The sequence below is a fragment of the Penicillium argentinense genome (assembly GCF_028826775.1).
Source record: "Penicillium argentinense strain IBT 30761 chromosome Unknown utg000009l_segment0_segment0, whole genome shotgun sequence".
NCBI lineage: Eukaryota > Fungi > Ascomycota > Eurotiomycetes > Eurotiales > Aspergillaceae > Penicillium > Penicillium argentinense.
Window position 1 is genome coordinate 649,143 of NW_026622668.1, and position 25,136 is coordinate 674,278.

Genomic DNA, 25,136 nt, shown 5'->3' on the forward strand with positions numbered 1-25,136 from the left:
ATAACACTCAAAATCTCAAAGAAGAGCGCGGGATCTGTTGGACTGTGTCTGATTGTGTTGTTTGGTCTCACCTATTAGAGTCCCCGGCCACTCGAACCCGCCTGTAAGCGATGTCTCTGCTTTGATGCACCGCTCGTTTATTTGTGGCGATCCGACGAAAATGCATAGCTACCTTTGTAGGAAGCTCGACCCTTATCAGACAAAGATAACGGAGCGAGTATGTAGTCGACCTTTAAAATAAGATTTCGACCGTTTAGGCTTTTTAGGGGCTTAGGGTTTTGAGTCTTATCCCTTCATCCACGGCGCACGTCTCCCATTGTGAACCGCAGCCCCTTCCGAACAATCTAGTTTTCTCAGGTGCGAGAAACGGCGTTCCAGCCTGCAATGACAACTCCGATAATTTTATTAATTGCCGCCTGCCGACTACCGTCTACCGGCTACCGTCTACCGCCGCGCTCAGGTCGTGAACTCAATCATGCTAGTATGGAGGGAGTACAGCCACTTCCATCGATATGATCCCACACGGGTGGAGAACCCCACCCCCTGCCCGCCCGGCAACTTTCTTTCTGCATGTTTGACAGCCGAGGCTTGTCCTCTACCGTATATAATTTATATGGTTCGCCATCAGTCTTCAGGCTGCGTTGACTGCTGTCTCAGATACGTGCCATCCTTCTTCAGTTGTTATGGATCTCCGAATCTCACGACCAACATGACGCTCTCGCTTGTTAACAAAAACGCCATTGTGACTGGCGGTTCCCGGGGTATGTGTCCTAGGATGTGCTACCATCCGAGGCTGCATATTTTGCCTAGAAGATCTTCCAAGTTCCCGAAAACAGTCTCATAAGCTCCTTGTTTCAAACTTCGGTGTTTCGGCTATAAATATCCTCAATAAACTCGTGCCTTTTAACAGCCTCTTTAAAGTCACAATGAACACTCTTGTCACGCACAGTAATTGCCTCGTACATACGATCAAAGCTCAATCGACTTTATTCAACGCGACGCTAATCCTGGTGTATCAGCAATGCGGAAAATGTACTTTGTGGCGCTGGCTTTCCCCGCCTTCAGATCATTCAATGCTTCCTCAACCCCTTCCAGGCCACCTGGTCTGATTTCGAAAGGGTGACCAGAAAATCTGTTGCTCTGCAATGCCCTTGTAAAATACCTGGAGAACACAAATCCTAGTTCCTCGTTGTTTTCGTACTCAGGTTGATTGTGTACAGAACCAACGGAAGTGATTGATTTGATGGCAGGCAACACGTCAAGGTTGTTGGGCAATATAAAATCAACCTGTCCGCCAGCAACGACAGATCGCCGCAACACCTCTGCACTCTCCGGAACGATGGCAGCATCCAGGGCATGCTGCGCAGAAGTGTGGCCAGCTTGTTCCAGGCTGCTTTTTATTTCTTGCACTGTGGCCTCAACCCCTCCCCGGTAATCAATAATCGTATCGCCTTTGCTCCGATCAATAAGTCTTTCCACGTAATGAGAACCCTTCCCGGCGATTGCAATGATGGGGTGGATGTTGCTATTAAACGCCAATTTGATAGCAAACGACCCGACAGCTGTGCTCGCACCGTAAACAATGAATGGAATCGACCTCATAGCGGGGGCCCATGGGGTGGGGAGGCGATGATGCGCATACAGAGACACAGCAGCGGTCAGCGCTGCGAGAGGGATCGTCGCGGCCTCTGTCATTTGCGTTTGTCAGATACTATCTATTCAAAATCGATGTCTCCGCCCACCTTCAAATGATGTATGTTTGGGCAGATGAAACGTCGTATGGCTCCAAGCAATTGCATACTCCGCATACGAGCCGCCGGGTGTGCACATTTCATGAAACGCTGCGACACGATCACCTGGCTTAACAGAGAAGTTAGGGTGAGCCCATAAGTAGAGACAATCGTAACGCATACTTTGAATTCAACCACGTTAGAGCCGACCTTTTCAACAAGGCCAGCAATATCATCTCCTTGATTTAGCCCTTTCTTCGCTTCAAGCCATATTCCATGGGTAGAGTCCCAGGAAGCCACAAGATCTGGGATCTTCCAATCCTTAGGGTTCGATCCGGAGACCACCACTTTGATAAGGACCTGGTCATCGTTTGGCTCCGGAATCGGGCGTTCGACAATCCTTGCTACAGGACCTGCGACATTGATCACTTCTTTCATATTGCTGATTTGGCAAGCTGATGGGAACGAGATGTGAGAAATAGATGGTGTATTGTTTCTGGTGTAAAGTTTGAGAAAACCTAATGTTTCGTAAATCTTTCGCTTGATTTTGCTCCGCACCCATGCCTCCGTACCTTAATAAGCTCCAGGTCTACGGCATCCCACCGGCCTCCCACCGGCCTCCCACTAGCCCAGTCTCCCATGCTGTCGACGTTTTCATCCTACGGGACAGCCTCTGTGGTGACAAGTAGACAGTGCACAGACTTCCTACACCTGGACGTCGGCGGGTCTTAAGAGGGACAAATTCAGTAAAATGCTAAATATGAAAGTTTCACGTAGGCCAAAAATGAGCGGCGCATCTGGATTCTAGAGAGCACATTTAACCAAAAATGACGATCTTAAGGAAGGCATATTTACCGCTAACTAACCCGGTCATGTCGATAACCCCAAAACACCATACTAAAGGCGATTTTTCAGGTCACGGTATATCAACAACCAGGAGCAGTTTTTGTTTTATTTTCAGTAACATATAGATTCTTAGTATTAGAAACAGTGTAGTATAACTGAAATATTCAGAAAAGTATTATTTACTTACATTACCCAAAATACGCCGAGACCGAGCGTTATACCCTCTATATTTCAACATTATCACACCTTGAAATATATGTCGACTTAGTGAAGATACTTAGTACGATATATCAAACACTAGGAATATCCTAAAAATATCCTCTTCGTCTTGGGGGTTGAAATATGAAGTTGTGAAAAATCGCGTTTAGTATGGTGTTTTGGGGTTATCGACTTGACCCGGTTATCGGGTTGACCGTGAATTACGTTAGTTAAAGGGAGTGGTTTTATTGGGGTTGCCTCACAATGTAGCCTCACGTGATATCTACACCGACATTACGGAGGACCTCTTCCTCCTACAGCTGCCTCGAGAGTCAGTTGCTGGCCTCTGCCGGTAGCTCGTCATCTCTCACGCAGTCAAGTCTTGATTTTGTCCCTCCCGCCTTCCCTCTGTACATAGAATCCACTACAATACAGACACATTGCCTCCCCTCAGGGGAGCGCGGACGGGCCCCATCTGACGCTACGGTCTACGACCGCAGCGACAGGTGACCCGTTATGGCCAAACTACACTCTTCTTGCTCCTCTTGACTGCGTGAGGTCACCAATAAATGACCGTATAGACTAAGAATGTCGCCCGTGGTGCATTTTTAGTCTCGCGGTATTGTAACCCCACTGTTTAAGTTGCTCTAACGGCTCTGATTTCTGTCTATTATGTTAATTTTTGAGGTAGTATTCCCTAGGATTACAGTAAGCGGTAGGTCACATAAGTAGTAGAAAAGAAGAGATTTCCAATCGGCCCTTTTTCGCTTCATCCGGAATTAATTTGCCGGCAATAATGTTCTTATAGAGTGCCAAACGAATAAACTGACGCCGAGAACCTGTCAAGAAAAACACTCTTCAGGGAATATATTATGAGTTGTTTGCTATAAGGTTTCCCGTTCGAGGTTAAGAAACGGCCGGAGCGACGGGAGACAAGCAACGATAAGCCCAGTGTAGGAGTCGATAGCGCACCAGAATTGAATAACCGGTACCGGCACATTAGGATATGTGGACAAAATAATGGCAAAGCGAGCGACGCTGGCGCCTATGCTAAAAATACCGAATCCAAATGTGACATACAGGCCAAACTTTTTTTTCCAATCGAGCCGGAGGGTTCGCAGGATAGAGAGAGGCAAAACAAAAATGAAGACATCGGAGGTGAAGTGGAGGGCCCAGGTGATGTTCCATAGTACGAATTGAGCCCGAATACCGCAGTACATAAAGCTAAGGCTGAAAATAGTCAATATCTCAAGCTTAAAAGATGGTGTCGGGGCCAGTCCTACCTACCCCTTCGCCTCGACCGGGAGACATATCAGGAACACGAGCAGGATAGATGCAATATATGATAAAACGCAGTAGACCGTGACTGTCAATAAAGGATATAGGAGTGATCGTAAAGTCGACGGGAATATATAGAAAAAGAAAGAGAGAAGGGCGGCTTTGTTGAGATATAGAGTTGTAAAAAGTGGAAACCAATCAATGAATACTACCTGTTGAAATATTAGCACTATAGTTAGATAGTTGCTGTTCTATTCTAACCTCTCGCGTAACAAAAGGATTACTTGTTGTAGACTCGAATTTGGACCATATAGATGATGAGCTTAAAAGCCCTAATTTTTTGAACTCGATGTCGAGCGCTGCTTGCCAGATACCGCTTAGCCATGCAAGGCATATGAACCAGTCGCTAAGGATCGGCCTTTGATGCTGCAGGCGCAGTCGAAGGTAAAGACGAGCGAGAATCAAAGAGAGACAAAGTCCCAGTAATGTCCAGTCAACAGCCTAGAGCAGTCAGAATAATGGGACGTCAACGTTATTCGAGCAATAACCTACGATAACTGCTGCAGCAGACACAGCACTCATAGCGCTAATCTGGGGTCTGGTCAACTGCTGATTAAGTAAGAATATACCTTGGTAACTAGTATTGTTGCTCTGCGAACGTTCATGGCCAACACACTTCCCACTAACGCTTACATTGCAATAACTGTACGCGATGGAAGGAATGAACTCGCGGACGGGTGGGGCGCCGAAGCGGCAAGTGGTGGATTTTGATAATCTTTTTAAGCCTCTAATGCATCGACGGGAATCAATACTCGTTAACTAACTAACGTGGATCCCGGCGGGTCCGTCATCCCTGCCGGTCCGTCATCTCTCCTCAAATTTTCTGCCCCTACCCAGCCACCTATTCTTGAACGCCTACCATGCCCCCAAAACGCAGTCAAAAAGCTCAAAAATCAATTGAGCAGGAAGGCAGGATCTTGCTTGCTATTAAGGCTATTCAAAATGGCAGAAATACCACGATAGCTGCTGCTGCTCGCTCTTTTGATGTCCCCCGCACAACTCTTGCTGATCGGATGAAGGGCATTCCTAATCTATATGAAGCAAGAGGTACAGGCCATAAATTCACGCAACTGGAAGAGGAATCAATTCAGGATTGGTTAATCTCTATGGATCAGAGAGGCGCTGCGCTTACAATCGCGATGTTGAGAGATATGGCCAATTTACTGCTTAAACACCGCGGAGATAATGCCCTCCAGACCGTTGGCAAAAATTGGCCAACACAATATATCAAACGACATCCTGAGCTTACTACTCGATTCTCTCGCAAATATGACTACAAACGCGCCCTAATGGAAGACCCAAATACTATTATCGAGTGGTTTAAGCTTATCGAAAAAACGATAGCTCAATATGGTATCACTTCAGATGATATCTACAACTTTGACGAATCGGGGTTTGCGATGGGAATTAGTGCGACGACGAAGGTTATTACGCAGTCATTTTACACCGGTCGGAGGGGCGTTTTACAAGCTGGCAATCGCGAATGGGTGACTGTTATCGAATCAATTTGCGCCTCTGGACGAGCGCTCCCACCATACGTTATCTTTAAGGGGAAACACTTCATGGTACGATGGTTTGACGACCTTCCAAAACATTGGGCTCTTAACGTTAGTCCAAACGGCTGGACAAGTAATGAAATTGGTGTTGATTGGCTCCAAAATCACTTTATTCCGCACACGACAAGTCAGACGAGAGGGAAACATCGTCTTTTGGTCCTCGATGGCCACGACAGTCATCTTACAGCAACATTCGACAAGATTTGCCAGGAAAACGACATCATACCAGTCTGTATGCCTCCGCATGCCTCTCATCTTTTACAGCCTCTTGATGTTGGTTGTTTTGCTGTATTAAAGCGCTCTTATGGAACGCGGGTTGCAGAATATACCCGATTAGGCATCGATTCTATCGAGAAAGATGATTTCCTTGATATTTTTCCAGCAGCCCGTGATGATTCATTCAAAGAGTCTATCATTCAGAGTGCCTTCGCAGCTACTGGTTTAGTACCACTAGACCCAGATCGGGTGTTATCAAAGCTCAATATTCGTCTTCAATCTCCGCCTCTACCAGATCGACCAGTTTCACAAGGTTCAACATCAGGCAGCAATATCTCCACTGGCATCCCTCAAACGACTAAGCAACTAGAAAAACGCAAATCTAGGCTCGATTCTGGTCTAAATTCAGCGGCTAATAAGATCTCTTCGCCTACAAAACGTGATCTTCAACAGTTTTACAATATGTCGGTTAAGCTAGTTCACGAGCACATCTTAATGCGGGATGAAATAAAGCGTTTACGGGAGGGAAACAGAAAGCAGACGAAAAAGAGGAAGAAATCAAAGAAGCGAATACCTAATAAAGGTAGTTTAACAGAGGTTTTAGACCCCACTACTAATGTTAGTGGTGAGGGAGGTGGTGGTGTACGATATATATCTGATACTACACCTGCTCTAGAACCCCAGGTTGAACCTACACTTCCTGTTTTGCCCCCTGTACGTCGGCAAATTACGTGTTCTAAATGTGGCGGAAAAGGGCATAGGTTTTCTAAATGCCCGCAAAAGATTTAATTTGTCAATTTAATGGTGTTTTGGTTGGGTAAATGATGTTTAAAAAAGGGTAAAAATTTGAAGTTTTGATGGGGTGACGGACCGGCAGGGATGACGGACCCGCCGGGATCCACGTTAGTTAGTTATGATGCCACTATTACATAATAGGTAGTTAGCTAACGTAATTCACAAGCGAGTCGATCACACAAGCGAGTCGATCAGCCAACTACAGTCATAATTTTGATTTGCATATATTACCACCACAACGCAATTAAATTAATAGCTACTGCTTCGGACATCTATTTATCTTATGCCCTATCACTCCACATCCACTGCATCTTGGTGGAGCCCGAGTTCGTTGCGTACTGGCCTGATTTGCGATCTCCACGGAGGTTGTAGCTTCGGCTTCAGCTGGCTGTTGGCTGGCCTGTATCAACGCACGCGCCTCTGTAGCACCTAATGCTGTATCATGAGCTATTTGACGAGTGGATCTTGATCGCTTTTGCTTTTTCTTTGTATTTGCAGCACGTAAGGCCCGGTTTTCTTCGGCTAAAAGTACTGCGCTATGCATAGCCATATGGCAGCCCTTAATCAGTTGATCAATGGCCGCTTTGGTGGGCGTAGGAGGGCTTTGAGATCGATATTTAAGTAGTGCCTTAACCGAAGATGCCTGCCGATGTAGCTGCTTAGAGTTGTGTGGTGTTATAGGCATAAAATCGGCTGAACTGTTGCTTCCACGACTTCGGGGTGGTGTTGGAGTTTTTAGCCGAATATTGATCTTCGAAAGGACTTGAGTACGATCAAATGGCACTAATCCTGTTGCTTTGAAGCCACTTTGTATAGTGGTATCTTTAAATGCTCGTAGACGGGCCTCAGGATATGCCGAAAGGAAGTCAAGCTTGTCGATATGGTTGATGCCATTCCGAGTTAGGCTTTCGACAAGCTCACCATATGCACGCTTTAGGGGGGCAAAGCAAGCCACGTCAAGTGGCTGGAGTAAATGCGAAGAATGCGCTGGCATGCAAATTGGTATAATATCGTGTTCCGTGCAGATTTGATCGAATTGAGCCGTTAAATGACTGCCGTGTCCATCAAGGACTAGTAGTCGATATTTGCCTTTCGAGCGGCCTTTAGTGTATGGAATAAAGTGATTCTTAAGCCAGTTAAGGCCAATATCGTCAGTAGTCCATCCATTTGCGCTTTTGTCGATTTTCCAGCCATCCGGAAGGTCATCAAACCACGATTCGATGAAGACTTTGCCCTTAAAGATGATATACGGTGGAAGGTGCCAACCAGCGGCGTTGATTGATTCCACAGCAGTCACCCACTCACGATTCCCAGGTTGTAGCATCGATCGTTTCCCATAATATTCGGCACGAGTGATCACTTTAGCGGTCGCAGTTAGGCCCATTGCGAAGCCAGTCTCATCAAAATTGAAGATATCCTCGTTGGCGATGCCGTACTTGGCTATAACTCGCTGTACAGAGTCGAACCACTCGCCAATGACAGCTGGGTCTTCGCATTGTGCCCTTTGGTAGTCGTATCGACGACTAAAGCGACTCGCGATCGTGTCTGCATGACGTTTGACGAAGTTTGGGACCCAATTAATGCCAACGGTCGGAGGAGGTGTAGGTCCACGGCTTGCGAGTAGTAAGTTGGCCATATCTTTAGCCAGGCTTGGCCGGGGAGGATTTCCACGTAGATCCATAGATAGTATCCATTCAATAAGCGATTCTTCTTCGAACTGGGTCAATTTATGACCATTTGCGCGTGATTCTTGTCGGTATTGCTGACCGCGAAGCCGGCTATATAACGTGCCAAAGGGCACATCAAAACGGCGCGTAGCTTCACGAATAGAAGAGACTTCATGGTTTTTGATGGCTTTAAGAGCTAAGAGGATCCTACCTTCCTGCTCGACACGTTTTTGGGCATTTTGAGAGCGAATTGGTGGCATAGTGGGTGGTTGAAGGTAGTGGAAGATTAAATGGGGGACGCGACCGCGTTGGCTGATCGACTCGCTTGTGTGATCGACTCGCTTGTGGATTACGTTAACTAGTTAACTAGTTAAGTAGGAGATACTAACGTAATCCACTAGCGAGTGAGACACACGGGCCCGTGAGACAGAAAACCAGCTACTATAATTTCAAACCAATTTATTAAACCAACAACGCCATTGATTTCAAATTTCTATCTATTAGACCTATCAGGGCATTGCGTTCTTTTATGCCCTATTTGATGACAGTCGCTGCATCGCGGGGGTGCGCGTGTAATTGGCTGGGAAGCTGACGCAGCTGGTTCCGCCGGGGCAGTATTAGGAGCTTCATGAGCCTGGTTCATCGACTCCCTGGCTTCTTGGCCCGTAAAACCCTCCGTATGAGCTACGCGCTTAGTCGTTCTGTTGCGTTTTCGCTTTTGTGTCTCGTTTTCAGCCCGTAAATCGCGGACTTCCTTTAGAAGGATTGCATTAGAATGCAACGATTGCTGATAGCCCTTGAGGAGCTGATCAATAGCTTTATTCGTAGGCGTCGGAGGGCTTTGCGAACGTTTCTTAAGCAGTGCCTTGATTGAAGAGCCCTGTCGATTCAATTGTTTGAGATTTGCCGGCGTTTTAGGGCTCCACGCGCTCGATTGGCTCCCTGGTCGACTACCTGAGGGGGTAGGTGTCTGAAGTTGAACATCAAGCTTTGAAATGACCTGATCGGGATCATATGGTACTAAACCAGCTGCGACGAATGCATTTTGAATAGTCTCTGGTTTAAAGGCCTCTTTGCGAGCTTGTGGGAATGCTGCAAGGAAATCACTTGTCGATATGGTTGACCCCCAACCGTGCTTTGCGCTCAATCAAGCTCCCATACGCGCGCCTTAGGGGGCAAAACAGCCTATATCCAAAGGCTGTAGTAGATGAGACGAATGCGGAGGCATGCAGATTGGAATAATATCATTTTGCTCGCACAATCGATCAAAACGGGGGGTCAAATGACTGCCATGGCCATCGAGAACTAGTAGTCGATATTTACCCCTAGTACGACTAGTAGTCGCAGGGATAAATAGCTTTTCTAGCCATCGAAGCCCAATTTCGTCTGTAGTCCAGCCATTCTCACTGATTTCGATTCTCCAATTGTCGGGTAGGTCATCAAACCATGCATATTGTTGGTACTTTGACGATTTGAAGATAATGCATGGTGGGAGTATAAAGCCCGTTGAATTCACACATTCAATCGATGTGACCCATTCGCGATTCCCTGGCTGTAGAACTGACCTCCGACCATAGTATTCAGCTCTTGTAATGACTTTCGCAGTGGCTATAAGCCCCATTGCGAAGCCAGTTTCATCAAAATTGTAGATATCCTCAGGTTGGATACCATTCTCATCGATCGTGCGTCGTACAAGGTCGAACCATGGTTTAATAACCCTCGGATCTTCGCATTTTGCCCTCTCATAATTATATCGACGAGAATACCGCGATTTGAGCTCATCATAGCGCTCTGTATATCTGTAAACCCAATTGACTCCAACAGTCTGACTACCACGCTCTGCTAGTAGAATATTGGCCATATCCCTTACCATACAAGGCCGGGGAGCTGATCCACGTGTATCCATAGAGAGTATCCACCGTAGGAGCGATTCCTCTTCAGTTGGAGTCAATTTATAATTGCTGGCGCGGGTTTCCGATCGATGAAGTTTGCCATTGTATCGGCGATGGAGAGTTGCGGTAGGTACTTGAAATCGGCGCGCAGCTTCGCGAATTGATCGAAATTCTTTGTTCCGAAAGGCTTGTATTGCGAGCTGGATCCTACCTTCTTGGTTGATAGAATTTTGAGGATTTTGACTGCGAATTGGGGGCATAGTGGGTAGTTGAAATGAGGAGGTTGACGCGCTGGGGCGCGACCGCGGTTTCTGTCTCACGCGCCCGTGTGTCTCACTTGCTAGTGGATTACGTTAACTCGTTATCTCCCACTAGGATTAGTCATGTATTTGAGCCCATCTAAATTGCCAGTTAAGGAGCTTTATAGCAATTTAGACCCGTTGATATCCTATTGGTGCACCATGAGCAGTATTCCGACTAACGTGATCGGTAAGCGAATGAGCCATGTAAGCGAGCGAGCCACCCAACCAGAGTTTAGTGCTCTCCGGCGTCTGCTGATACAGTCCTGAAGCAGACAGTTCCCTGGGAGTTCCCTATAGAACGAAAGTCCAATCGCCTTGGTACCCGTCGCATGTCCTTCCGGTAGGCACGCATTGGCAACAGGCCGGCCGTTTTCCGTCGCACTAATGCATTCATTAGTTCGAAAATTTCCTCATGGAAGCTGGCACGAAGTAAATCGCTGGATTACGGGGGGTCATACGCCGAATTTTCGATCGCGACAGGTCTGACAAACCGATTTTTGTTTGACTTTCATGGTAGCGCAAAGATCAACACTCAACCGGAGAGACGTTGCAACAGTTGCCTACTCGGCTGTACGTCATATAAGTGAAGCATTCCTGGGGACGTAAGGGAGTCTTGACCACTGGATTTTACATTGCCCGTAGAAAAATTTGGGGGACAGGGACCGAGCTAGAGCGAGTGGCACCCACAGGAGGGATTGGTGATTGGATGGGGATTATTACTTTCGAAAACCCTTTGGGTCCCTGGCTACGGGCGGAGCCTAGCTTTACGATGAGGTCTTGGCGGATTTTGATTCCTGATACAGTTAGCCCCAACCCACATTCGCCATTAGGACCTAACCAACCTAATTAATTTAAATGTTGCATATCCCGATACTTTGGGCAATGGTTTACAAGAGCTCAAACAGCTGTGGCGCTCCTTGCGCGGTATGTTGCCTTGAAACGGCTAGATTCCCCGCCAGGCCTTATTACTTGTAAAACGAAGATTTGGTTGGTAAGATAGGTTCCGAGGTCATTTGGATGATAGTTAGCACCATAACAAAAAAATTCCGGTTGACCCTCGATTTTCCTTCAAAAGTATACGAAAATACCCGGCGCTTCCGAACAACTGTAGTACTTAAGAGTGCAACAAATGCCTTGACAATTCACGTACGACGAGCAAGCATATGATGATTGTCCCTTACAAGACGCTTTTTTCTTTTTAGTCTTGGAAGCCGCATCCTGTTTGTACTTATTTTATCACAATGACGTCAATTCACGTCGGTATTCTGGTCTATGACTACCAGGCCATTGATGTTGTCGGCCCAATTGATCTCCTTCAGTCCGCCAATTCTGGGTTCTTAGAAGTGTCCAAAATTTTTGGCCCCATCAATGATGATGCTATCTCTCGGGCTCCAGACTTTGTTTTTCACCATGTTGGCATCACGAAAGAGCCTTTCCACCTATTCACTAGCGCCCTTACCCTCATTCCGACTACATCAGTGGATGAGTGTCCCGATCTCGATATCATATTGCTAGGGGGTCCCAATCCGGAAGGCTTCAAGCTGCACCCAAAATACATTGATTTCATCCGTCGACACGCTAGTGCTGGAAAGTTGCTTTTTACGGTTTGCACTGGCTCAGCCGTACTTGCGTCTACGGGACTTCTAGATGGAAAGAACGCAACCATCAACCACGCCGGGTATAAATGGGCGAAGGAGAATTATCCTGCCGTCAACTGGACTAAGGAAAAAAATGGGTCACCGACGAAAATATCTGGACTGGAGCTGGTGCTGTTGCGGGAATGGATATGGTTGCATATTGGCTCAAGGAGAAATTCGGACTGGAGATTCTTACATATGCTGCCCGCAATCTGGATTACGAGCCTCGAGGCGTTGATGGTGTCTCAGTTGTGATTCCTAGAAGATACAACGAGAGTGGAGAGCAGATCAGCACCCATGAATTTTTCTATCACTAGACTTTGGGTGTTACCAATCTCAGGTTTGCTAGCTGACGACTGGTTTCTAAGGCATCCATTTACTAGTTAAGTTAGGTTAGGTTAGTTAACTATTGTAATGGGATTTGGTTGCACTTAGTGAATTGAGAAGAGGTCTTGGCGACGGATCTTTTTGTTGACCTCGCCACTGGCCCACTATAAAATAGCCTAGTCCTACTAGCAATTATGGGGATTCGTCCTTCGCTCCTTCATCAACCGCGCGTCTTGTTCGTCGTGTTCGTCTTGTTCGCCTTAGTCAAGGAGCTAGGGGTCAAGAATCGCTCGTTGCTTATTGCCCGTCTCGCTTTGCCCGTCCCGCCTGTTGCTTTGCTGTCTATTCCTTCGTGTGTACGCGCGCTGCTGAGTGGTTATTTCTCTTGTGCCTCGACCTACCTAGCTTGACTAGGCTGCCTAGAGCGTATCCCCCTTTATACTATGTAGATAACGTAATTCACTACTGAGCCGCCCAACCAAAAAATCGCGTATCCGCGCGTCCTTCTATCTTCCATCATCAACAACCATGTCTCCAAAGCGGGTCAAATCGCGGCAGGATGCAATACAACAAGAGGATCGTATTTCTTTAGCCATACAAGCCTTGAAAAATAAGGAAAGGGTTTCCATGAAAAGACCGAGTTAACCATTGTAACGCTCCTGTTTCGTCACATTTATTAAGACTTTGCCCCTCTAGGATGAAAGAAAATAGTAAGGGAATATGTTTGATCGTTGCCTTTATAGGCTGCATTTTGATATCTGGCTAAATAGCCGCATCTTCGATGATAGTTCCTGCTATATCCAATCAAAGCCAACCCGTGCGTCATGTAGAAGAGCAGATGCTTGAGATATCAGTTTTTCGCATCTCCATTATTCCGTTCGACCGCGGATGAATCAGACTTGTTTATGACCTCGGACTCACCGCCCAATGGAGCATTCCACAGCTCATCACTGTCTGTTATGCAAAAGGACAAGTCGGTCAGGGTCAAAAGATCGTTTCTGCCGCCATTGGAACATTCTCCGCTCAAATTAAAGGAAGTGGGAGTGGACAATCGACACACCTTATAGAGCGCTAGTCAAAATCTCTTGATCTCTTCTACGCTCATATACAAGCGCGAGTGGTGCATCGGCATCGTGTTGCAGAAGCATGTTAGGGTAGTAGAAAATACCCCATCTTCGACAGCTTTGAATAAGCGCAGCCATAAGGCCGTATTTGTCGTCTGGTAATCGGCATCGCATACTCAAATCTGTACTAGCATTCTCTCTTGCAATGAAAAGACAAAGAATGATATTCAAGAGCAGACTCTGAAATAATGTTGTCGGCCACGAGGCATTTGAGTTTTGGCGTGGACTCGAGTTGGAGATGCACCATTGGTCCTAGAGCAAAAGGATGATATCAACACACAATTCTATATGCAGCTATTATTGTAATGCTCCTTCTTCTCACCCTTTGAGCGTAAAATGCGGAACATAGTCAATTATGTAGACGTATCAATGCGTCTCGTGCCTCCTGAGACCCTTTCATCCAAAGTCAGATGGCGACAACAGATTGAACAAGTACACAAGGTTCGTTGGCGAAGTCAAATGTACTTCGATGGAGAAACGGCCATCTTGGATGAAAAGTATTAAAGTAAATATCAATATAGTCATGAGCAATCCACCGGGAGCGTCAGAAACGGAATCATTAATCGTGGAAACAGGCGACAAAGGGCAGGAATCATCGATCGAAAATTGTTGTTCGCTTACAGTTTCACCCCCACTATGCACACAGAAGACGTCGCGATGTTGACAGGCATTGCATGGTAGTACACCTTCACAACGGACTTTCCGTGCATGACATGCACTATATGCCCTATATTTTCGAGACGGCGGCAGTTCTCTTTGCGGATGGTAAGTCCGGATATGGCGTCGGAACAGGTCGCTGATTACTCTCTGAGTTGCAAGTCTTCCCACGGGATCGAAGAAACTACTCATTTCCTGGCCAGGGCGCTCTCACAATAAGGACAGGCGAGATTGATTTCCTTATCATGATGATTACGATGTAGTTTCAGGTGCTTTTTACGCAGATATTTAGCGTTTCAATCTGGATAGTCACATTGGAACCACAAGGGGACAATATCGACAGGAGGCCGCATTGTGCAGAGTTTTTGCAAACCTTTGGATTTCACAACTTTGTGAAATGGCAAAAGTGAAGGAGGCAAAAAGGGAGAAGGTAATGACTTGGACCTCCGGTGGCCTCGACCGTTTCTGCCAGGGCATTCCAATATGAGCGAGGCTCTGTCCAAGAGCAAACATCTCGACTTTGAATTTGTTGAGTACGGTGGCAGACACATGATACTGCTAAGCTCCTGCAAATTAGAGCTTCGCTTGCAGGCCTCTGTTTGTACTGCGCGTTTCATGTAGCTTTTAGCTTTGTTCCTGTATCTAGATTCTTCTAAGCTGAAACGAAGCATACATCATTGGCTGGTCTACCACCGTCTGAAGCACTAGTCTTCTTGGCACCTGCCGCGCTAAAAAAAAACTCCACATCGTATTCATATCACTGCTAACTACTATATTTAGTATATCATCCATTAGACTCAATTATAGCCTGCACTCTACGTGGCATTCTCTGTGGTTGACCTTCTAAAATAGTAAGATCAAGTTGCTGCTACGCCTCCTGCGCTGTAGTGATCAAAATCTCTAATGTATTATCATTATTAGGTAGACCTGGGCATGACCCAAACGGCCCAAAATATCGCTCGGACTTGTCTAATTTGAATATCGTGGCTGTATATCTCGCCAAAAAAGATTGAAAGGTATCCTCGCCCTGCACTTCCCTATTCTTGTCATCTTAACTAGCTCGCCAGATATACGGAAGTTCCCATTTCCAAGAGTATTATTATCTTTCAACACGGTGGGATAGTCAGAAGAATCACAAAGCCGGCTTTTGACGATGCACCGAGAAGCTCGCAAGGTTGATTGACTAATGTCATGGAGGCTTAGGTCTGTGCTGATGCGGGGCCCACGCTTAAGCAGCGGCATCCATAAATACGGGATCAAAACCTCAGCCCCTTAACGATCGCCAACACACCCTCCACAAAAGGCAGGTCCTAGGTGTTCGACGGCGAGATAAAGTCAACTTTGAGAGTGGACTAATGCAGCTGACTCTCCTTCCTCGTATATTGACACTGCTCTTGTTTACAATCGTTCGTATAAGAGTCAGACAATGATCTAAGCCAAGATCAAGCCAAGGCAAAAACAAGAGCTTGATCGCGATGAAACACAATACGAAAGAGGAAATTCCGAAGGACCATCACAAAATTTGGCCCCCTCACAACAGGGGCGGGAAGCTTATGCCTTCAGCCTCACGGGTTGTAGACTTGGCAAGGCAGATTGATCTATAACTTTCAGCTTTCACTTAAGAATAAAACAGCTTGAGACAGTTCATATGCCCTCAGTAAAACGAACATTTTTCTGTATATTTTCCGTTGGAAATAAATTATGTTGATAGCGGAAGTTTATTAGTAGTCAAAGCCCTTGGACACTAAGTCCGATGGTAAGAGACTATAAGAAAATAAAATACCCGACCCCTATTATAGCGCCTGTGGCCTTCAGCTACATGGGGTCTGAAACATGTAGATTGGTTCCCAGAGACCAACAGGATTCTTTTTTTAACGAACCGCACCCGGTCAGGGATTAGACTCGTGTAGGTGAGCAGTGCTGTAGAAATCAACTACACACTTCAGATCGAAAATATCTGGTGAGCAGTTTCCGCCATTGGTTACTATGATCACTCGGGCACTACTACGATGACGTGAGCCAAGACGAATTTGTGAGTCAAGGATATCCAGCCTCAAAGATGAAAGATGAACACGAGGTGGAAATAAGCCTTGCCCAGGCGACGAGCAGGCAGACCACGTGTGACATGGCAGATTTGGTGTTTCGAACGAAATATATAAAGGTACGCCTATTCTCCTTCGACTATACTTTTCATCCATCCATCTTCTCAAGCTCAACTATCATCTATCCAATCCATTCAATTTCTATGAAAAAAAAACTTTTCAAAGGTTAAATCAAATCCATCACCATGCGTTTCTCGGTCATGCTTTCTTATTTCGTGGCGCTCGCCGCTGCCTCTCCGGCTCCTGTGACCCCTAGTAAATCCAACCTTGTGGCTCGCGACTGCAGTTGGGACGGTACGTACCATCCAAACCAATATGATCGATAGTGCACTGCCCACTGACATTCTCCGGTTGATAAAAAGCTTGTATTTCTGGACTGACAGGTACCGGCTTGGACTGCGGTACAATTATCGCCGACTTTCTTTTGACGGCCGAGACCGATGGAATAACTCTCCGTATGTGAATGAACCCAGCTTGCTGGAAAATCTATACTAATACAATCCAGCTTGGCTCATTTCGCAACTTCCCGAGGTCTCCCCTGGGTGTGTTGTCTCGGCCATCGGTGGTGCGGTAAGGAAACTCTACATTGTTAAGCTTCATTTTTGATAGAAATTGCATAACTGACGATGCATATAGAGCGCATGTGGAGATTGCATTGACCTGTGGTAGGTTAAATAAGGCTTCAGGTCATATTTTGTGGATGGCCTTGCCAATCTATAAGTGGAGGGATACTTTTAGTGACGGATGCTTTTTGATCAGTGGATTTGATCCCTGAATCGGAACCGAATCGGACTAGTGAAAATCTTTCTGTGTTGGAGCTTGCCAAGAATCAAGACACTCATTACATTGCCGGACTAATACTACGGTATCGCACATATGCTGCTTACCCTCATTACCTCTCATGTATTGATCACTCAATTAAGTACTTGCCAAACAAAGCATAGCGTGGAATTATGTCCATACATGTGTGGCTTTTTTCTCACTGAAATCAATGCGTTTTGGAAATCTGGAATTAATGACTCTCGGACTCCTCAAGTTTAATCACAGCGGCAAACTAGTAGCTTTTCCAACCGCAGTGGAAACTCTCACCCCGTTCTCACCTCTCTCACCCCCAGTCTCCAAAATTCTCACCCATATCACCCGCACTCACCCCAAGACAAAACACGACGCTATTTTAGAGCCCAGGGCTCTTTAACTATTGACCACGTTTAGTATGTGGCTTAAGCACGGCTGAACGGACGGGAAGCCCTGTTCTCCACACCCTATGGTCGTATGTATTCTGAATATAATTACAAAAAGTAATATCCTGTCTTCGCACAATCAACATACTACAATCCGGCCTGTGTGTGGCTTCTGGTCTCTTGGTTGATTCACAAACTCCATCAATGGCGCCCTCGAAAACCTCTGGCGCTCAGAGTCATAATCTCTGTATCGATCACAGAGCATGTCCTTAAACGCTTCCCAATCGCGAGATTTCCACAGAGGGTCCTACTCCACCCACGACTGGATAGAGTCCTCACAATAATCGGCAAACATCTTACACTGCCTAGCAGGATCGCTGATACCACGCCTTTGACACAACTTCTCAAAGTTCCTTCGAAACTTTCTCGCATCTTTCTTATTAAATAATGGCGCACCAGGTGTACCAGGATCTGGCATCAGGACATTGCCCTGGCGGTTCATCGTCAATTGAAACTGAGAGTGTGAGATGTACAGGATGATCGTGAACGGGTGAGAAGCAGGTGGTATTGGCTATCTGCTGCTATCTTCTGCTATCTGAGAGAGAGAGAAGAGGAAGGAAGAGAGAGCGTGGGAAGTGAGAGAAGAGGTACAGAGTCAGGTGACTGGTGACTAAGTGAGTAGCTGATGTATGTACGCTCAATATTCATTCTGGGTTTTGCTGTGGTATAATTATTCCAGCCTTGCTTTGTTTGTATTGCAATTACCAATGTGTTCGGCAACTCTGGAAACTTGAGCGCTCTTACAATCAGTTTCCAATATGCCCCTTGGCAGGGTTTACGGGCCTGGAGGTGGTGTTGATATGACGCATCTGGGTTTGAGGGCGCTATCATGAACATGAGCGCTCTCGCTCAGTGTTTAGCGGGCCGACCCCTGCAGCCAATGCAGCAGGAACTAAGCGAACGATGGAGAACTGAGTTTTAGGGTTTTAGGGTTTATGATCAGAAATTATGCTAGTCGGTGTCGAACTACTAGAGCTTTTCTTAATTCGTAGTTACTTCCCAGTGATACAGTCATCCGATGTCCAACGTCATGAAGTGTGTCTCGCCCCGCCCCTGATTGACTAATGACTCTTGGCATCACCAGCTAAGTACTGTGTACACAGTTAAGTGGACAGTGTGTATGCTCCAAAGCAAAAGTCAATTGATTGTGTAGATAGATGTAGATGTGTACCAGGTCCGGTCCAAAATACCCCTGGATCCCATACGCCGATACTCGGTGGTCTCAACACCGGTGCCGCAGCTTAGCGCGAGGTCACCCAGCACAGGAATGTGATCTATCAGTCGCCAGCGGTAAGTTGCCGCTAGCTTGTTCTGACAAAAGGATACGTCCTGACAGCATGTAATGGGAACTTCCAGGTGCGATGAACCACGGTGGGAAGAATATAAGAAAACTTCTAACAATTCTACCTTAGGAAGCCTACACAAATATATTGACGTTGTAAGAGGAGCCAGCCTTGGTCAAGCAGATGATTGAGTACCTCTACACTTTAGATTATCAAATGGACTCTTTGTCAGAATCTGCGCCCTTCACTTTGAAGGATATGCCGACCGAGCTAACCAAGTCTGCCTCAACCAAGGCAGACTCCTCCTGTCAAGAGATGACTATTGAAGGAGAACGGAGAACAAGTGAATCAAGCATGGTTCCGATCCATTATCATCTCACATATTAATGTGCGCTCTTGCAGATCGCATGTTCATCATTGGTCTCAAAGGTCTTTCCAAAAGAAAATTCGAACAAGTGCTGCTACAGCGATTGGATGCAAGCTGTTTTTCTAGCGCGATAGTGGAGATTTATAACTCCACTCTATCACAGGACAGAGGCCTACGAGATTTGGTAGTCAGAGTAACTAGGATCATCTCATGCGGTTGAGAACCAAAGATAAAGAAGGTCCGCCACACTTCCAGCATGTCTTACTGCAGTCCGTTCCACAGTTTTCGTTTGACCTGGCGGTAGCGATGATGAATAAAACTGTTACTGAGTAGACACGATATGGTGAATGCAAGAAAGATTGGTTTCGATTTGCCGATACCTCTTAGGGTATATGCAAAATTTGGAAAGCTGTAGGAGCCCTCCTTGGAGGATTGTGGTATCTTAAGCTATTGTGATGCCCTCATCGCCTCAGGGAAAAGAAATAAGTACCGGCTAAATTTGTTTGTTCTCCAAATTGAGAGTCTTGATTTCTTCAAGGATAATAGATTTTCTTTCCCTCTAATGAATTAGCCTTTGATACTGTAGGTTGGATTTTTTACCAAGTCTATCCTTCGTTTATAAGTCCGTGATATACGACATATAGTTTGTCTATTTTTCAAGACTTGGTGACCAGCCTCCATGAAGGCGGTTCCGTGCCTTCATATTTGGCCTTGTCTATGAAAAATATAATCTCACGCAGTTGCAGATAAAAAGGTTCTTCTAATAATACTGTCGAGATTACTTTCTACTTGTCTCTCTAATCGTCTATTCTTATATTTTACAGCTTTAAGCGGAAAGAGCGGCGTCGAGCTATAGACTCAATTATCTATCTTACACTATTTACCTAGCTTTCTTTGTACATATAGTCAACTGGCGTATAGAGCAAAGATTTGTGCGTTGTGCAAGTACGAAGTATCACTTGTAAATTAGACTATCAATTCCTGTGAAGCTATTGACCATATATTGAACACGTAGCCAGATTCAAAAGCTCATTGCTTCATGCAATTATACATGTAACATCAGCCAGCGGCAATACTTGCAGCTGAATGGCATTAATCAAGCTTTTTTACCAGCATTGTCCTTGACTTCCTCATTCTCGACGTGTTTGACAGTCTGGCCAGTCTTGTGGTAGGCCTCTTCAAGGTCAAGCTGAGTATGCCGGGCGTTGAAGATGAGCTCCATCTCTTCGAGAGACCTGCCCTTAGTCTGTGTGTGCGCGCAAGATTAGCAAAGTGCCACAGCGGATGATGGGCGCGAAGTTAAGACCAACCTCTTTGATGAAGAACCATACGTATACCACAAGTGCCCAGTTGAAGATAGCAAACATCAAAAATGTCCTCCATTTGAGGTTGTTGACGGCATGAGGCGTAATCTGGGAGAAGACAAAATTGAACAACCACTGTGTGGCCGTACCCATGGCCACGCCACCTTCGCGAATACGGTTGGGGAAAATCTCAGCCGTGTAGAGCTGGAATAAGAGAACAGCAGGTTAGTCGTCTTAAGCTTTCCTTCGCTGCAAGCGCGTATAGTTTCGGGTTTGTGAGTTGGACTTACCCAAGGCACCGGACCCCAGGACATATTGTACACCACTAAGAGAACGAGTTTAGTCCCCTAGGGAACAAGAAGAAATGGTTTTGTTTGGCGACTTACTGGCTTCGAGATAGATCATGACAAGAGAAGCAACAGACGTGCTGCTGAGGCCTCCATTGGGATTAGGCGGGTGGATGACTGTCAAGACAGCCACTATGAGGAATAAGGCACCCATCAGAGCGGCTCCGACGGCCAGGGCTCCCTTGCGGCCAATTCTCTCGACCAAGAAAGACAAGAATACGAAGCATGCAATGACCTTGGCAACGCCGAAGAAGCCACTGAAGAAGAGGGCATTGCTTCCGGCACCGACGGACTTGAACACCTGAGGCGAGACTACAATAGATCACGATATTAGAGAATTGGCAGTTTGGAGAGTTTTAGTACTTACAGTACGCGAGAGAAGTGTTGCCAGTGAGTTGCACACCTGCAGCATCTTGTCAGTATGTTGAAACGGTTAAATAGGAGGAGAAGACTTGTACGACTCACCGATTTGCAGAGTGATGACAACGAACAGGCGAAAGCGGTTGGCAGGAAGCAAATACTCCTTCCACGTAAGTCCCTCGGTTTGAAGCTCTTCCTCTCGAATACCAGCCAGAATCTCGGCCATTCTAATGATTGATTAGCACATGTTGGCACATGATGCTAGGAGGGACAAATTAAGACTCACTCTTCGTGGGTCTCGGGGGAATCGCCTCCACGGACCCAAATAAGGGAGGCCATGGCTTCGTCGTGACGGCCCTTCTTGGCCAGCCATCTGGTGGACTCCTTGACAAGCAGCATACCCATACAAAGGGCGCCGCCTGGAATGAGCTGCAAGCCCACCGGGATGCGCCACTGCTTGGTCGAAGACGACATCTTAGACACGCCGTAGTCGACCCAGTAGGATGTCATAACGCCAAGGGTGAAGAAGAACTGGAACATGCTACCTAGCTGACCACGAATGCTCTTTGGGGCCATTTCGGCCGTATAGAGGGGGACTATGACAGTGGCGATGCCGATGCCCACGCCCGCAATGACACGGCCAGCATACCAGGTAGCGACACCACCGTTGGGGAAGAGCTGAAGAATGGCACCGACATCGAAAATGAGAGCGGCGAGCACAATGGCGAGTCGACGACCGTATCTTGCCGTGATGGGCCAGACGAAGAAGCACGAGAAGAAAGCTAGAAAATCATTAACTGTCAGTGTGGAATTCCCTGCGAACAGACACCGGCAAGTTAGCCGCATAGAGTCGCCACGGTCTTACCTCCCGCTTGAAGCAGACTGGCCGAAAGTGAGCTGACATTCGCTGAATCGTGAGAAGACACGCTTAAGTCTCGGGTGAAGGATTCGAGGGTGAGAACACCGCCGACGATTCCGGTATCGTAGGCGAAGAGGAAGGATCCAATGCAGCTCAACGCAACCAGGTAGGTTGCTCGGAATGTTCCCACAGACATCATCTTGAATCTTGAGCTCGAAGAGAAGGAAAATGCGACATGAAATATAAGCTATCGACAGCAGGACGGGGTACTTTTTTATCCTAATCGGTTTCAGATCTATCGCCTTGGTTGATCAAGTCCACCAGCTTGGTGATTGGGGGGTGGGGGGGGGGGGGTTGAGCCACAAAAGTCTTTAAGTTCTCACAGTCGGCAGTCGGAGCATGGCGTGTGACTATGCGGTGGAATTGCGCAAAGACATGGGGAATGGCGAATTCCTCTTCGTTCATGCGCTTGTCACTTAAAATACCCCAGATTCCCCTCACGAATCGAAACTGTGGGCGCATCTCCGCTTCGTTGTCCCGTTATGGTTTACGGCAGTCGGTCGACCACGGCTTTCGGTAGTCGGCCGGCAACGTCTTAGATTGGTCCGATTGCAGTTCCACAGTTGGAATTTCTGGATTAAACGTGCAGATGGCCACTCTGCGGGTCCAAGACACACCATATTGAACGCGATGAATGGTAATCGATGCAATCTGGTAATTGGCAGTGGGGCGATAAGCATGCCCACAGAGACATAAGCAGAACGTCAGGCCCGGTGGGATTTCTTTTCTTCCCAGTGAATTCTGTTCCTTTTCTCTCTGCCCGTCCAACGTGGATTTAAAGCCTGAGACCTCACTACCATTCAAACCCTCACAGCGACAGTCTCGGATCGCACTGTTCCTCGGCTCACTTGGACACAAACCAGCTTCGGCAATGACGCAGAAACGCCCCAACATCATCTTCATCCTTGCCGATGACCATGCGTCCAAGGCCATCAGTGCCTACGGCGCTGGCATCAACCACACACCCAACATTGACCGTCTTGCCACGGAGGGTATGAAGTTCAACCACTGCTACGTCACCAACTCAATCTGCACACCTTCTCGGGCATCGATCCTGACTGGAACGTATAACCATGTCAATGGAGTCATGACGCTGGACAGCAAGATTAACAAGCATCTGCCCAATGTGGCCAAGTCGCTACATTCGGGTGGCTACGCTACTGCAATGATCGGTAAGCCTCATGCCGAAGAAAAAGGAAGGATTGAACCACTCTCGCTGACCTGTGGTATCGAATCTGATAGGCAAGTGGCATCTTGGGGAAGGTACAGCTCATGAGCCTACGGGGTTCGATTACTGGTCCGTTCTTCCCGGCCAAGGTGATTACTGGGACCCCCAGTTCACCGACCCCACGGGCACTCATGTGGAGAGCGGATATGCGACCGACATCATCGCAGACAAATCCCTCAAGTGGATTGACTCGGTGCTGAACCAGCAGCAGCCCGAGGGCAGTGAGGAGAAACAACCATTCTTCCTTATGTGCCACCACAAGGCGCCCCATCGCTCTTGGGAGGCCCATGACCGTCACAAAGACATGTACAAGGACCCGATTCGGGTTCCGGAGACGTTTGGTGACGATTACCGGAACCGAGCCCAAGCGGCCAAGGCGGCTAAGATGCGCGTGGCAGAGGACTTGACCTACCAGGATCTTGGACTGGTCCAGCCGGAAGGTGGCGACAATGTCGGCGAGCGCGTGCAGCAGGAGGGTAGCAACGCCCAGCGCAAGATTCCATCCCCTGCTGACGTGACCTCCATGCGCCTGATTGACAAGGAGACCGCCGAGGTGTTCACCTTCTCCACCGCCGATGAGCTGGCACAGTTCAAGTTCCAGCGATACATGCAGCGATATTTGCGCACCATCCAGGCCATCGACGACAGCGTGGGCACCATACTCTCGTATCTGGAGGAGAAGGACCTCGCCGATGATACGGTGGTCATTTACTCCTCGGACCAAGGCTTCTTCATGGGCGAGCATGGCTGGTTCGACAAGCGCTTCATGTACGAGGAGAGCTTCCAAATGCCCTTCCTCGTGCGCTACCCGGCTGCGATTGCGGCTGGCTCGGTATGCGACAACCTTGTCTGCAACGTCGACTTTGCGCCCACGTTCCTGGACCTGGCCGGCCTGCGAATCCCCTCATATATGCAAGGCTCGTCGTTTCTGCCTCTCCTGAAAAACCACGGGGTGGCTCCGGCAGACTGGCAGCAGGTTGCGTACCACCGGTACTGGATGAACAATGACGAGATTCACCAGACCGTGGCTCACTATGGTATCCGTGACCAGAGATATAAGCTGATATACTGGTACAATCAGAGTCTGGGCGTTGAGGGTTCACGGCCCGCCGGTCCCGTCGATGGCGCTGAGTGGGAGTTGTTTGACTGTGACCAAGATCCTCTGGAGTTGTTCAACGTCTACTCGGATCCACAATACAATGACGTGGTCAGGAATATGACAGAGCTTTTGGAAGATAAGATGGACGAGATTGGGGATGAGATGGTTCATCCCGGTGCAAGGGGAGTGGCTCGTTCACTTGGGCTTCAAGCAAGGCTCTAACGGATTCCGGTCGATAAGCAAAGATGACGGAACTTTTTTCATGCCAGTCACAATTGATCAATCTTGTCATTCCTTATAGAGAGTCAAGTCGGGGCAATACGTCTGACGATAACATCGATCTCAATTGATTATACAGAGTATTAAGCACGGCAATGAACCGTACCGCATGGCTTCTACGAGAGAGGAAGAAATAGCATAGCTACCACATTCGAACGTTTCCAAAAATCCAAGCATAGTAGCGGTACATTTGAACTGCCGGTCTGCTAGCGGTAGTGTAGATGGGGTGATATGGCATGGGGCAATACTAAGATGGCGGAATGCCTAATGTGGAGAGGAAGAAGGGTATTCCGCGGCCTGTAAATTGTCGGACGGGCATTTG

At 47.2% G+C, this 25,136-nt stretch overlaps 7 protein-coding genes across 7 annotated transcripts; 3 read left to right on the top strand and 4 right to left on the bottom strand.

Moving 5' to 3' along the window:
• Nucleotides 1-990: 990 nt before the first annotated feature.
• On the bottom strand, nt 991-2,168 carry N7532_007844 (zinc-binding alcohol dehydrogenase family protein; the record flags this gene model as incomplete). Its single annotated transcript, XM_056620336.1, has 3 exons — nt 991-1,688; nt 1,743-1,860; nt 1,914-2,168. 3 exons carry the CDS (start codon nt 2,166-2,168, stop codon nt 991-993), a joined length of 1,071 nt encoding a protein of 356 aa, XP_056471142.1.
• Nucleotides 2,169-11,781: 9,613 nt separating this feature from the next.
• N7532_007845 (DJ-1 domain InhA-type) lies at nt 11,782-12,432 on the top strand (the record flags this gene model as incomplete). The annotated part of the gene is made up of 1 exon (XM_056620337.1): nt 11,782-12,432. One exon carries the CDS (start codon nt 11,782-11,784, stop codon nt 12,430-12,432), a length of 651 nt encoding a protein of 216 aa, XP_056471143.1.
• A 922-nt stretch (nt 12,433-13,354) lies between these two features.
• On the bottom strand, nt 13,355-13,975 carry N7532_007846 (uncharacterized protein; the record flags this gene model as incomplete). Its single annotated transcript, XM_056620338.1, has 4 exons — nt 13,355-13,575; nt 13,604-13,880; nt 13,909-13,922; nt 13,951-13,975. 4 exons carry the CDS (start codon nt 13,973-13,975, stop codon nt 13,355-13,357), a joined length of 537 nt encoding a protein of 178 aa, XP_056471144.1.
• Nucleotides 13,976-14,024: 49 nt separating this feature from the next.
• N7532_007847 (uncharacterized protein) lies at nt 14,025-14,798 on the bottom strand (the record flags this gene model as incomplete). Its single annotated transcript, XM_056620339.1, has 2 exons — nt 14,025-14,424; nt 14,599-14,798. The coding sequence occupies 2 exons, from the start codon at nt 14,796-14,798 to the stop codon at nt 14,025-14,027; spliced, it is 600 nt and encodes a 199-aa protein (XP_056471145.1).
• Nucleotides 14,799-16,572: 1,774 nt separating this feature from the next.
• On the top strand, nt 16,573-17,056 carry N7532_007848 (uncharacterized protein; the record flags this gene model as incomplete). Its single annotated transcript, XM_056620340.1, has 4 exons — nt 16,573-16,681; nt 16,771-16,842; nt 16,893-16,957; nt 17,024-17,056. 4 exons carry the CDS (start codon nt 16,573-16,575, stop codon nt 17,054-17,056), a joined length of 279 nt encoding a protein of 92 aa, XP_056471146.1.
• Nucleotides 17,057-20,374: 3,318 nt separating this feature from the next.
• N7532_007849 (sugar porter family MFS transporter) lies at nt 20,375-22,347 on the bottom strand (the record flags this gene model as incomplete). Its single annotated transcript, XM_056620341.1, has 8 exons — nt 20,375-20,524; nt 20,589-20,786; nt 20,873-20,907; nt 20,969-21,241; nt 21,297-21,332; nt 21,395-21,516; nt 21,576-22,071; nt 22,155-22,347. The coding sequence occupies 8 exons, from the start codon at nt 22,345-22,347 to the stop codon at nt 20,375-20,377; spliced, it is 1,503 nt and encodes a 500-aa protein (XP_056471147.1).
• Nucleotides 22,348-23,079: 732 nt separating this feature from the next.
• N7532_007850 (sulfatase family protein) lies at nt 23,080-24,757 on the top strand (the record flags this gene model as incomplete). Its single annotated transcript, XM_056620342.1, has 2 exons — nt 23,080-23,380; nt 23,451-24,757. The coding sequence occupies 2 exons, from the start codon at nt 23,080-23,082 to the stop codon at nt 24,755-24,757; spliced, it is 1,608 nt and encodes a 535-aa protein (XP_056471148.1).
• Nucleotides 24,758-25,136: the final 379 nt, after the last annotated feature.